We start from the raw sequence: 13,743 nt of genomic DNA on the forward strand, positions 1-13,743 counted from the left end.
TATTTTGTAGCCTATATTCTCAGATCAGTGAAAATGACAGAAGAAGAGGAAGCAACTTTCGACTACTGAGATGGATCCAGACAATTGATCAATTTCACAGCATTTAAATTGGCCAATTTGATAGACACAATCCCTAGGTAATGATCCCTCCCTAGAGCCAAATGAGCCGTCAATGAGCTGCACCTGCCAGGTCCTGACTGATTAACTACCCAGGGCTGGCAACGGCTTGACTCTTAATGAGGAGGGGCTCCCGCCAAACCAACACACTCAATCAGGGGTATATTCAATACTCCGATTCCTTTGCAGAACTTTTCTTAAACGGAAGCAAACTGAATAAAACGGGGCAGACCTACCTGAATTTGTCCAATAGAAACTCTTGTTTTACTCTGTTTGTTGGCCGTTTGGTTCTTAAATGATAAACGGTTTCCGTAATGAATACATCTCAGGCATAAAAGCCTCTGCAAGCCTAAGAAGTACAGTGGAGTCAGTCCAATATTGTACAACAATGGCAGGGTGGGTTGAAGTTGCGATAGTGGTTGGGTGCTGCGCCAATGTACTTGGTGCCCTAACGTGGGAAACGGGTCCACAGCATCTGACTAGACCTGTAACTTATGCTGCGCAGCCTCAGCAGGTCATCCGGAGGTCAGTGGCTTCCACTCCTATAGAGAAATGCCAAGTGAAGGAGGAAGAGAGGATTACTTGTGGAACCCCTGCGATTACTAATGCTCAATGTGACGCGATCAACTGCTGCTTTGATGGGTGGCGGTGCTACTATGGGAAAGCAGGTGAGTCAAGTACTGCAGTTTAGATTTTTCCTAATGTGTTTTACAATGTTTGTCTAATTATTTGTACTTCTCCCTGCCAAACTCTAACTTGTAAGACTCATTTATGGAGTGTTAGTGTCTTCTCTCTGTGCCGTCTCCTTCCCCAGTGACTGTTCAGTGTAGCAGAGATGGTCAGTTTGTGGTGGTGGTGGCCAGGGATTCCACTCGGCCCAACCTGGAACTTGATTCCATTAGTCTGCTTGGTGGGCAGGATGCCCCCTGTAAGCCTGTTGGCACCACAACAGTCTTTGCTGTATACCAGTTCCCTGTCACTGCATGTGGCACCACTCTGATGGTGGGTAGCCATCTTAATGTGCCATGCACTGTGACTCTATGAATCCAATCCATTGTAGCTTCCATAATCATATCTTGGTCTGAAACACTGCTGGGGTTCTACTCTCCCTGGTAGTTAACTGGCTAATTATGTAATTACCCAGTGTGCCTCATCTAATGTGAGGATAAAAATGAACACCTGTGTTGCTCTTCATTTAAAGCCTGGCTGTTATATACCCATTGGTGTACACCAACTAAATGCGTTTTGTACCTTTTTTTCAGGAGGACAGTGGCTATGTGGTCTATGAGAACAGCATGACATCTTCCTATGACGTGGGGATTGGACCTCGTGGCTCAATCACCAGAGACAGCCATTTTGAGTGGGTCTTCTCTCCAGGGGCTTAATGTTCATCCAATTCCACCCGAGGCTCAATTAAATGCTCCAACAATTTTTTTCTTTTGATATTTCAAGGGGACTAATGTAACTAAAGAAGCTGATTCTAACTGATATCCAATTTGATGCTCGACTTGTCGTACCCAGCAAATGCTAGCTAGCCCAATCAATGTTGAGAAACCCAATACTGGTGGTCCTACTGTACATTCCATAACAGTAGGAATGTTTCTCTCCTAGGCTGCGGTTCCAGTGTAAGTACTCTGACACGGCAGTGGAGGTACTGATTGTTGAGGTGAACACTGTTGCTCCACCTGCTCCGGTTGCTGTTCCTGGACCCATCAGCTTGGTGCTGCGACTGGCCAGAGGACAATGTTACAATGAGGGATGTGTGGAAGGTAAGTTGGTTAAACGGAATAATACAATTATTTCATTAATGGCTTGTAGTTGTCTGAGGGGAAATGGCTTTGTGGCATAACATGCCTGGTTCCTTAGCTTATCGTCTAAGACTTTCAAATGTGTTGCTTCCTGGGTGGAACCATGCCTGTTCCAACATTCTTGGGGGAGGGGGTGGTGTAAGCTGGCCAGCACTGTTCTGAAATGTTTACACTTCAAGTGTTTGAATTCTAACCTCTGTCTCCACAGATGTGGAGGCCTACACCTCCTACTACAGCGAGGCAGACTACCCAGTTGTCAAGGTCCTAAAGGAGCCGGTTTATGTTGAGGTTAACATCGAGAGGAGGACTGACTCTAACCTGGTCCTGAATTTGGAGCACTGCTGGGCCACCTCCACCCCCAGTCCTCTAAGCCTGCCCAAGTGGGACCTCATGGTTGATGGGTAACTGGAGAACTAAGATGGTTGCCTTGCTGCTTTTTTTTTTTCTCCATGTATTGCGCCTTTCTTACTTTAATTTTAAATCTGTGCTTACATGTCAACTAACTGGGGCTCTTCCAACCAGAATGTTAACTTAGGAACTTTAGGCTGATCCTAGAGTTGTACAAACAATGACTCCCCCCTCCCCCCTCCAGGTGTCCATCTCAGGATGACCGCTACCTGACCTCTGTGATCCCTGTGTCTGGCGTCGTGTTCCCCACCCACTACAAACGCTTTGTGGTCAAGATGTTCACTTTTGTGGATGCGCACACCTTGGCCCCTCTGAAGGACAGGGTACTGCATCTTTACTTTACTACAGCAGGAGTGTTTCAATCAAGGCCTCGTGGTCTGCTGGGCTTTTCTCCCTGATGTTTGACTGATTGGCCAGGAAGTCCACTCCACTTCTGTCCAAGTCACTAGTTGAAAGCCAGCGGTGCTGTTGACGGCTTTTTAATGGCTTGCATAATTGTCGCTATTTGGGGCTGCCTAGCAGTTAAGGGCGTTGGGCCAGTAACTGAGAGGTTGCTGGTTCGACTCGTTGAGTAGGTGAGATCTGTGCCCTTAAGCAAGCTGCTTAACCTTAATTTCTCCTGTAAGTCACTCTGGATAAGCGTGTCTGCTAAATGATACCAAGCTAAAGGTTTGCTTTCCATCCGCAGGATGACATTCATTATCAGTCTTTCCCTGGAGGCAGAACTGAGCATTTTGCACTAAATGGGATGGCTTTTAAGTCAAAATTGGTCGTTGTAGAGCTTCATAAACAAATTGGCTGTAAAGGTCAGGTTTGACTCCGTTCCAGCTAGTGACCACTCTGCAGAGCTGCCTCTAGTACATTAATCATCCCATTTAATGCCAACATTCCTTCCATCCAGGTATTCATTCACTGTAGTACAGAGGTGTGCTACGCTACTAGAAACCACTCCTGTCAACAGAGCTGCAACAGGCAAAGTAAGTGGATTTAAAAAATAAATCTAGGGCTGGATTTAAATTTGATCCTAACCTTAATTTGACCAGGGTTTGAAAGTAGCTGGAAATACTAAACTGTTTTGCATTAGTTGGATTTACTGCTTGAAGCATTATGACTTAATCTTCTGTTCCTCCAGGGAGAGATGTGGCAGTGTCTTTGGATGGAGAGACTTCCGTGGTGTCCAGTGGAGAGCTGATTCTGACCAGAACCACCTGCCAGGCCTGAGAAATACTTCTGATCCACCTCTGCTTGGGATGAGGGCCTGACTACGACCTAGTAGCAGATACAAGATTTCTATTCACTTGTTATCCACTAGCTTGCTAAATAAAATGATTGCTTTTTCAATTTGCATGTTTATGTGTTTCTGTTTGACTCTACTGGAGAACTGATATTGCTTTCAACATTTTGGTCATATGGTGGTTCTGATTTCTGCCAATCACCTTGGATCCTTGTTTGGTTGTAGAGTTAAGCCATGCAAGGTCACTATAGCAACACATTGGCTTAACATTTCTGAAGGGTTGTCCCTTGTTTTTTAAACTGTATACTTGGATACTGACTTTCAAGGTAAGTGTAATTGGTCACGTGCCTTGACTACTTGAGGAATTCATTCCAAGCTAATGAATCAAATGTCAATCAGGTGTTCTGGAAACAGTTTCTGGAAGGTAGCTTCACACAAGCGCTGCGTCTTGTCTGTAGATTGTCATAAGACTGAGCCAGAACAAGCAGAATTAATAAGCTGCTGGAACAGTGCTTGTATTGGAAATGCCTCTATAATGTGGCCATGTAGAGGAATGACATTTGTCTCACAGATGTGAAAGTGGCACATGTTTCCAGGCGACTGCTTGGCGGCAGCGTGTCTCTAATGAAAGTTAACTGGCATGTGTGCCAAGTTCTAGGGAGTGTGATCCTAAAAATTGTGACATTAGGGTGATTTCTATGGCTGGCCTGTCTGCCAGCTGAGGACTCTTCCCCATATACCAACCTGTACGTATGTCTGGATTTTACACAGGCCTGCATCCACCACTGAATACACTCATCTAGTGGCACAAGGGTCATCCTTTCAATTTCCTGGTTAAAATGTCTTTGGTAATCAAACATTTAGAGACACACACTCTGTATATACCAGTTTATAGGGTCAGTGCAGTGCCTTTCATCTCTGCTCTATTCTCCATCTCTGCTCTCCCTACGCTCTCCCCTTTTCTGTCTAAATACAGTGCTGTGATCAGAGCAGTGAGAAGCCAGAGACGCATTGAGATGACCATCACGCCTCCAGACATTTTCTGCTCTCTACTTTCCCGCTCTCTTCAGCTACCAGCACTTACCTTTTTTCCCTCTATTTCCCCTCTCCCACTCATTGAGATGGGCATCACGATTCCTCCAGACTTGCTCTTTCCGCTTGCTTGAGCAGGTGAGGCACAGAAGGAAAGCTGCACAGCCGTGGCTTCTGTCTTGACAGAGGGATGTCCAATAGCCCACCTCCCATCACTTTACAGCCCATCAGCCTCTCCCTGTTCTACCCATTTAACTAGGGCAACTCCACATATGACACTGCAACACATGGAACCACTCTACTCCCCAGCTCAACACTACTGTGTAGGCAGCCAGCTACATCCTGACAAAACGCACACACTGGCAGTACACTGGCTGATGTTAGTGGAAACACATACCTGGTATGTACAGTACCAGTCAAAAGTTTGGGCACAGCTACTCATTCAAGGGTTTTCATTTTTTGACTATTTGCTACATTGTGGAATAAAATGGAAGACAAAACTATGAAATAACACATGGAATCATGTAGTAACCAAAAAAGTGTTAAAACAAATCAAAATATATTAGATATTTGAGATGCTTCAAAGTAGCCACACTTTGCCATGACCGCTTTGCACAGTCTGTGTAGAAAATAATAAAAAATAAAAACCTTGGAATGAGTAGCTGTGTCCAAACTTTTGACTGGTACTGTATTTGAATAAATGTGTAGGCTAAATGATAATGAACACAATCACGTGCAGGAGACCGCACACACACACACACAATAATGCCTGTTAGTGGCCCCGTCCTGGGCTTGTGAGAAACCAATCACACACCATCTGGCGTGCGGTCCCCTGGTGTAGCAGCAGGTGGACTGAAGGACTGTGTGTTAAATCAGCTGTGGTCACCACTACGGTTACCGAAGATATTCCCTGCAACATTGTCAACAGATGAAAAAGCAACAATGACATAGCAACTTAAACAAGATGACTGACAACACCACAGGAGGGTTTCCCCTACTGCTACTTACAACTAGGCCAGTGTTTTACAAACCGGGGTCCGTGGACCACCCCGTAGGGGTACTACCGGTGGTTCAAATTAAACATTTATTTTTAAAAATGTTTTACATTTTTTGTTCCAAAAATAATAACAGTTGGGAGTATTAATGTATTATAAGCAATGTTACATTACTTTTAACAATGCTAATTGTTTGTGCTAATAGGCCTTTCATTTGTTCCTTGCTCAAAGAAACTCCATTTGACCGCCAAGATAAACTGTATATTATTTTTGGGATAGAGCTAGAGCTTTTGATGGTGATTTGCTGGTCCCAGGAACGGAAAAGGTTGTGAACCGCTTACTTGTGCACACCTGGTTCAACTCCTCAACTACTCATCAGGCTGCTTTGATCAGATTACAGGACTTATCTACCTCTTGCTCAGTTGAATCAGGAGTGTCAGAACTGGGCTTGAACAAAAACCCTGCGCGCACCAAGAGTGCCCGTATTGCGTCAAAGAACAGTAACGACACTAAAATCTCATTCCACAATCTGCTCTAGTATTATGATCAAAACACACACCTGCCTATTACAAAGTACTGAAACTCAGAGCAGTGATAGAGCAGCTTATCCAAAAACCCCAGGGCTCATGGGACAGGCCTGGGAAATTGAATTAGCTGGGAACGTGAGACTTCATCTGTCTGAAGATCTGCATTAATATACAGAAGGTCGGTCATGGAGGCTGGTGTTGGTGGAGTAGTTACCTATGCACACCATCATATCAAGAACACATGTTCACAAGCGACCCCCAAAAACATAACACAACCTCATAGAATTACCTACCGCATTTGACCTCTAACCTATGTGGTGTGCCAGAAATGGCCATTCCAGTCATTTCAGGAATCAATGCCCTGTATCAAATTTAACTGACACTCAGTCAAACTGAAACGTATCGTTTAAACATGCTGATTTTGCAATACACTATCCTATATGTCCAAAGAGATTGTACCGTTCTTTGTCCCTCCTTCACACCTGCAGTATTTCATCATCAACATCAGAGAGAGAGAGAGAGAGAGAGAGAAGGTAGCTTTATTCTGTCAGAAGCTAAAGTGGAACCGAGCCCACCTCTGTGTGTGTGCAGAGACAGGAATGCTGACTATGACAAGCTACATCCCTGTGAAGAGCAAAATAGTCTCTGTGTGTGTTGTGTGTGTGTGACATGGATTTAGAGGTGTTTCTCTCTAGGGCACATCTTCTGCTAACGCTCTAATCACATGCAAGGGTGCAATCACACACACACACAACTTGCACACACTTGCTCTTTCTCATACACCTATTAATGTACACACACACACCTTGCACACACAAACACAAACTCACACACACACAAACACACACACACACACACACACACACACACACACACACACACACACACACACACACACACACACACACACACACACACACACACACACACACACACACACACACACGTGTGAGAATGGATCATATTTGGTTGCATCTGCAGTTCTCCACGGGCTGCTTTTCCTGTTCAGGTTGAACATGACTTTGATCTGTGCAGCAGCCAAATCGTCCTGAACCCCCGCTGGCCATAAGGACATGAGCCTGCTGTGTCTAACATCTGTTCTGACAGAGGCTTACCACACACATATGCACCCCCCCCACACACACACACGCACAGTCATGCACGTTCACACACACTCTGAAGGAGGAGACATCAGTTGGAATGTTATAATACTTAAAGACACCTAAACACCTTCTGTCTAACCATCCCTCTATGCATTCATCCCATGAGTCATACCGGAGGCATACGGTGGCAGTGGCAGCCAGCTGTCCCATCATGCATTGCACCGGACAAGAGTTCCAAAACTCGCTGACCCAGACACCTGTCTGGAAACAGACCTTAACCCTACCATGTGGTGATGGGTAATAGGTGGATTTACATAGCACTTTTATCAGCAGGTGCACAATGGGAACTCACCTCATCTCAACTCACCTCATCCACTACCAAAATGTGCCATCAACCAATGCAACTACATTTAAATATTGTATTTGTTCGTGTGTATTGCGTTGGTTTATCATGAACACTGATGTCTTGCCAAGACTCTCGAAAAACGGATTCAAAGCTCGAGACTTCCTTCCTGGTAAAGGTTAATTGAAAATCACTAAAAATAGAAATCTGTTTAAGCCAATGCCACAGCCGCAGTCAATCAGTCTTTATGGCTCTTTATGTTAAAGGCCCAGTGCAGTCCAAAATGGTTTTTCCCTGTGTTTTACAGTGGCAATAAAAAGTATGTGAACCCTTTAGAATTACCTGGATTTCTGCATAAATTGGTCATACAATTTGATCTGATCTTCATCTTAGTCACAACAATAGACAAACACAGTCTGCTTAAACTAATAACACAAACAATTATACCTTTTCATGTCTTTATTGAACACAGAGAGTAAACATTCACAGTGCAGAGTGGAAAAAGTATATGAACTCTTGGATTTAATAACTGGTTGACCCTCCTTTGGCCGCAATAACCTCAACCAAATGTTTTCTGTAGTTGCGGATCAGACCTGCACAACGGTCAGAAGGAATTTTGGACCATTCCTCTTTACAAAACTGTTTCAGTTCAGCAATATTCTTGGGATGTCTGGTGTGAACCGTTCTCTTGAGGTCATGCCACAGCATCTCAATCGGGTTGAGGTCAGGACTGACTGGGCCACTGGTATTTCTGACTGGTATTTTCTTCTGTTGAAGCCATTCTGTTGTTGATTTACTTCTGTGTTTTGGGTCGTTGTCCTGGTCCACCCAACTTCTGTTGAGCTTCAATTTGTGGACAGAAAGCCTTACATTCTCCTGCAAAATATCTTGATAAACTTGGGAATTAATTTTTCTGTTCATGATAGCAAGCTGTCCAGGCCCTGAGGCAGCAAAGCAGCTCCAAACCATGATGCTCCCTCCACCATACTTTACAGTTGGATGAGGTTTTGATGGTATGCTGTGTCTTTTTTCTCCATACATAGTGTTGTGTGTTCCTTCCAAACAACCAAACTGCAGTTTCATCTGTCCACAGAATATTTTGCCAGTAGCGCTGTGGAACATCCAGGTGCTCTTTTGCAAACTTCAGACTTTTTGGACAGTAGTGTCTTCTTCCGTGGTGTCCTCCCATGAACACCATTCTTGTTTAGTGTTTTACGTATCGTAGACTGTTAGCATGTTCCAGAGATTTCTGTAAGTCTTTAGCTGACACTCTAAGATTCTTCTTAACCTCATTGAGAATTCTGCGCTGTGCTCTTGCAGTCATCTTTGCAGGACGACCACTCCTATGGAGAGCAGCAACAGTGCTGAACTTTCTCCATTTATCGGCAATTTGTCTTACTGTGGACTGATGAACAAAAAAAATAAAAATTCATGATAATGCCCTTTTAGTGTAAGAGCTGCTTGAAAAGACCACCTGATATTTTGGTGGGATGGAGTTTTGGCCTGCGTAAATGAGTTAATAGACCAATAAGAAAGAGAGTTCTAAACCTCTCTGCCAATAACACATGTTCTGTTTTTCCTTCCCATTCGGACCACTCCCAGGCAGTCCTAGCAAAATTCATGATTGAGAAATTGCTTTTCGCTAAGAAGCTATTTTAGCTTATTTTTGACCATTTTAATTGAAAACAATCACAGTTAGGTACTTAATTACTACCCATGATTTAATATTGAGATAAAAACGGCTGAGTTGGACCTTTAAAACATATAAATGGAGAAATAACTTATAAGTACAATAGCTGAAGATGACAACACGACCTCAACCCTGAAGTCAAAGGAATTGTCCGTAGAGCTCCGAGACAGCATTGTGTCAAGGCACAGATCTGGGGAAGGGTACCAAAAAATGTCTGCAGCATTGAAGGACCCCAAGAACACAGTTGCCTCCATCATTCTTAAATGGGAGAAGTTTGGAACCACCAAGACTCTTCCTAGACCTGGCCGCCCAGCCAAACTGAGCAATCAGGGGAGAAGGGCCTTGGTCAGGGAGGTGATCAAGAACCCGAGGGTCACTCTGACAGAGTTTCAGAGTTCCTCTATGGAGATGGGAGAACCTTTCAGAAGGACAACAATCTCTGAAGCACTCCACCAATCAGGCCTTTATGGTAGAGTGGCTAGACAGAAGCCACTCCTCAGTAAAAGGCACACGACAGCCCGCTTGGAGTTTGCTAAAAAGGCGCCTATAGACTCTCAGACCACGAGAAACAAGATTCTCTGGTCTGATGAAACCAAGATGGAACTCTTTGGTCTGAATGCCAAGCATCACATCTGGAGGAAACCTGGCACCATCCATATGGTGAAGAGTGGTGGTGGCAGCATCACGCTGTGGGGATGTTTTTCAGCGGGATGTTTTTAAACGTGAACATTTATTTCACTACATCACCAGATGACACAAGCCCAGACAGGGTAAATTAGCCAACCCTTGAATGATTAAAACAAGGCCTATTTTCAGTTTCAGATCCATCTTTTAGCTTCGAGTCCTAGGCTATGTCTAAACACCAATACATAGCAGAGTCATATTACATTTCTAACTGGGAGAGCAGAGGGTACAGGGCCCTCTGGCCCCACAGTACATGCCAACTAGCTCTCACATGTTTGGTTAATATCTGGAGTATGAGCCATCTGTCAGTCATTTCTCCCTAAGGGGAAAAAGGCCTACCTCCATTTCAGATGATGAAGGGAGTTTCATGTATCACATACCATCACACACACACAGGCGCACACACACACACAGGCGCACACACGTACACACATACGCAATTGTATGTATTTATTTGTAATGAACTGGAGGTACATAGCCAGAGGAGAATTCACACCCGAGATATGCACCTATTAAATGGAACTTTTTTTAAAAATTGAACATTTTTTCATACACTTTTCTCTCTGCATGCATTCTGACCACGAATTTAAGTATGGGGAAAACGTATGAGCCAGCCAGCTATGTGCTTGGGGTGGAGATCACAGAAATGGAGGTGTGTCCACCGATGTGTACACTGACCTTGACTTATATCCACCACCTTTTCGTGCGAGGAAACCATGAATAATGTCGGGCAAACCTGTCTGTTCCATGTGGAAAAACATCTACTTTCTTTTTCCCCGCTGGAAATAACAGCATTGTCCACACGCTGTAATTTATGAATTGATAAGAGCTACTGAGAAGACCTAGGTTTGTAAATTACAATTATTTTAGATATATTTTACCTCATTATCACTGGAGACAAATGTGAAACCAGTCACCAGGGCGGCAGGTAGTCTAGCAGTTAAGAGCTTTGGGATAGTAACCGTAAGGTCGCTGGATCAAATCCCTTAGGTCAAAAATATGTTGATGTGACCTTGAGCAAAGGATTTAACCACAATTGCTCCTTTAAGTCACTCTGAATAAAAACATCTGCTAAATGACTTAAATCTAAAATATGGCAGAAAAATGAAAAGCATATCAACATTCCAGGTGTTCCTGCCCCTTTCCCACAGTGAAGTATGAAAGCCTGGCTGATGAATCAGATTCACTGATATGATCTGAGAAATATTTGTATCAGTCTTTATTCCACAGATAAAGCACTGAAATGATATACATAGAATGAAAAAAATATGTCTGCTCATTTGCTGTAATATATATATTTTTTAAATAGAATGGTTGCCTAAAGAGGGCACTCTACGAGCTGCTCACTGAACGTCATTCACCACTAAGTCACGACGTGAGAGGTAGTTTACGGTGAGTAGCTTGCCGCAGTCAGTGACAGCATATTTGAATAAGTAAATCATCAAAAGTACACTTCACCAAGCAAAACAGCCCTATCCTCATCACATTCTCACTTAGTTAACGTTAGCTGGCTAGCTATCCAGCAATTGAGTTAGTCTCTATCTAGCCAGCAAGGTAGTTAGCAATCTGTGCTACTTACATTTGCAACACTGAACTGGTGCCAAACAAAAATAACACCGCTACTGTCTGGGTATATTATGTTAACGAGTTGATTTAGTTTCCCGAAATATGCAAGCTAAACTAGAACGTGTGTGACTAAAACCAGAGCGGCAAGGATTTTCCTGCACGAACATTCTCAGTCACATCAAATCATCAGGACATTGTATTTGCAGTTGAAGTATACATCCAATACGTTTGGTATAGATTTTGAATTGAATAACAGTGTAATTTACACGAATGTTTCAGTAAGAAAACATTGTCCTAATGAACAGCAAGTGTGTGCTTGTCATAACAAGTTCTCGGCAGAGGCTATACGGACACCCCTGGGGGGCGCAAATTGATGACGTACGTCGCGGCAGCTTTGAAGATGAATGGATTCGGTTCAAATCAAATCAAATCAAAACATATTGTATTTGTCACATGCTCTGAATACAACAGATGCAGACCTTACAGTGAAATGCTTACTTACAAGCCCTTAACCAAAAGTGCAGTTTTAAGAAATTAAAGTGTTCATAAAGTATTTACTAAAATAAACTAAAGTAAAAAATAAAATAAAATAAATAAACTAAAAATGAAGGAGCAACAATAAAATAACAGAAGCGAGGCTATATACAGGGGGTACCGGTACAGAGTCAATGTGCAGGGGACACTGGTTAGTCAGTAGTCCTGATGAGCCCTTCCCACCTAGCTAGTTTATACTGGCTAACTGGCAACAATAGAAGCATGGTGGTAGTTAAAACTTAATTTCGATGGGCAAGGATTCGAAAACATCTAATAGTGGTAATAACCATCACCACGGTACAATCTAATGCTCAATGAGGAGAGTTTGCGCTGCAAGCCGGCAACAAGGCACACTGTCCTTCACTCCCGATTGCCCCAGTAAGCAGAGGGAAGTAGCTAGATAGTTTAGCCAATATCAGATCGTGACAGATAAAGCTAATTTATTGTAGTGATTTTCACTGAAAATGTACCTCTACGGTGTTAACGTCACCGAAAAAAACAGAATGATTCTGAACACTCTCCCTAGTCCCAACTTCGGCAGACAAGTTCCAAATTCATGCTGAAGTTTCTAGCCACAAGCCTAAACTAGCTACCTGGGAAGGGCTCATCAGGACGACTGACTGAAGTGACTGAATCAAATCTGTTAGTTTTGACTCGACTCTTGCTGTGCAACATATATCATCAATTTGGGCACCAGATGATGCCATAAAATGTTTCTTCACATGACCTTTGAACGTTATAAAGCACTGCAGTGAATCTACTCAATACAAATGCTGCCATCTAGTGAAGACATTAAGAACTGCATGGTACTGCATTTCACTGCATAGGTTGTGAACAGTGCAGTTTCAGATTTACTTTGAGACAAAGTTGAATTAATTCATCCCTTCTCATTTATTAGTGTGCTTGTGGTGCTTCAGCACAAGCACTTCTGCATTCTTAACCATTGCCATAGATAGACAACTCTCTATGTTGTATCTAAGAAGGTAAACTGAAAAAGTGTTTGTGTTTAATTTCGTATTTATAGAGGATATAGTTAGATATAGGATGTAGCTTTTTGGTGGTATCAGTAATCGGTGACTTTTGCCTCCCTAAAATCGGTATCGTACTGGACCCAAAAATCCCATATCAAATCAAATCAAATTGTATTAGTCACATGCGCCGAATACAACAGGTGTAGACCTTACCGTGAAGTGGTTACTTACGAGCCCCTAACCAACAATGCAGTTTAAAAAATAACAAATACGGATAAGAATAAGAAATAAAAGTAACAAGTAATTAAAGAGCAGCAGCAAAATAACAATAGCGAGACTATATACAGAGGGGTACCGGTACCGAGTCAATGTGTGGGGGCACCGGTTAGTTGCGGTAATATGTACATGTAGGGAGAGTTATTAAAGTGACAGAGAGTAGCAACGGTGTAAAAGAGAGGGGGGTGCAAATAGTCTGGGTAGCCATTTGATTAGATGTTCAGGAGTCTTATGGTTTGGGGGTAGAGGCTGTTTAGAAGCCTCTTGGACCTAGACTTAGCACTCCGGTACCGCTTGCCGTGTGGTAGCAGAGAGAACAGTCTATGACTAGGGTGGCTGGAGTCCTTGACCATTTTTAGGGCCGTCCTCTGACACCGCCTGGTAAAGAGGCTGATGGCAGGAAGCTTGGCCCCAGTGATCTAATAGGCCGTTCACACTACCCTCTGCAGTGCCTT

General features: G+C 43.3%; 2 protein-coding genes across 2 annotated transcripts in view; one reads left to right on the forward strand and one right to left on the reverse strand.

Annotated features, from left to right (window-relative positions):
- LOC112260408 (chloride channel protein 2) overlaps window positions 1-13,743 on the reverse strand; it is a 69,834-nt gene that overhangs the window by 45,084 nt on the left and 11,007 nt on the right. The gene's annotated exons all lie outside the window — the stretch shown is intronic.
- LOC112260397 (zona pellucida sperm-binding protein 4-like) lies at window positions 286-3,674 on the forward strand. The gene is made up of 8 exons (XM_024435469.2): window positions 286-785; window positions 932-1,119; window positions 1,380-1,477; window positions 1,729-1,886; window positions 2,134-2,326; window positions 2,518-2,656; window positions 3,235-3,310; window positions 3,466-3,674. The coding sequence occupies exons 1-8, from the start codon at window positions 413-415 to the stop codon at window positions 3,552-3,554; spliced, it is 1,314 nt and encodes a 437-aa protein (XP_024291237.2). The 5' UTR covers window positions 286-412; the 3' UTR covers window positions 3,555-3,674.

This window comes from Oncorhynchus tshawytscha, linkage group LG10 (assembly GCF_018296145.1).
Source record: "Oncorhynchus tshawytscha isolate Ot180627B linkage group LG10, Otsh_v2.0, whole genome shotgun sequence".
NCBI lineage: Eukaryota > Metazoa > Chordata > Actinopteri > Salmoniformes > Salmonidae > Oncorhynchus > Oncorhynchus tshawytscha.

What these genes read in the sequence shown, in the direction of transcription:
- LOC112260397 (XM_024435469.2), top strand. Translation starts at nt 413, where the DNA reads ATGATAAACGGTTTCCGTAATGAATACATCTCAGGCATAAAAGCCTCT. An exon ending in CAATGAGGGATGTGTGGAAG is followed by an intron (nt 1,887 to 2,133) that starts GTAAGTTGGTTA and finishes CTGTCTCCACAG; the next exon opens with ATGTGGAGGCCTACACCTCC. An exon ending in ACAGAGCTGCAACAGGCAAA is followed by an intron (nt 3,311 to 3,465) that starts GTAAGTGGATTT and finishes CTGTTCCTCCAG; the next exon opens with GGAGAGATGTGGCAGTGTCT.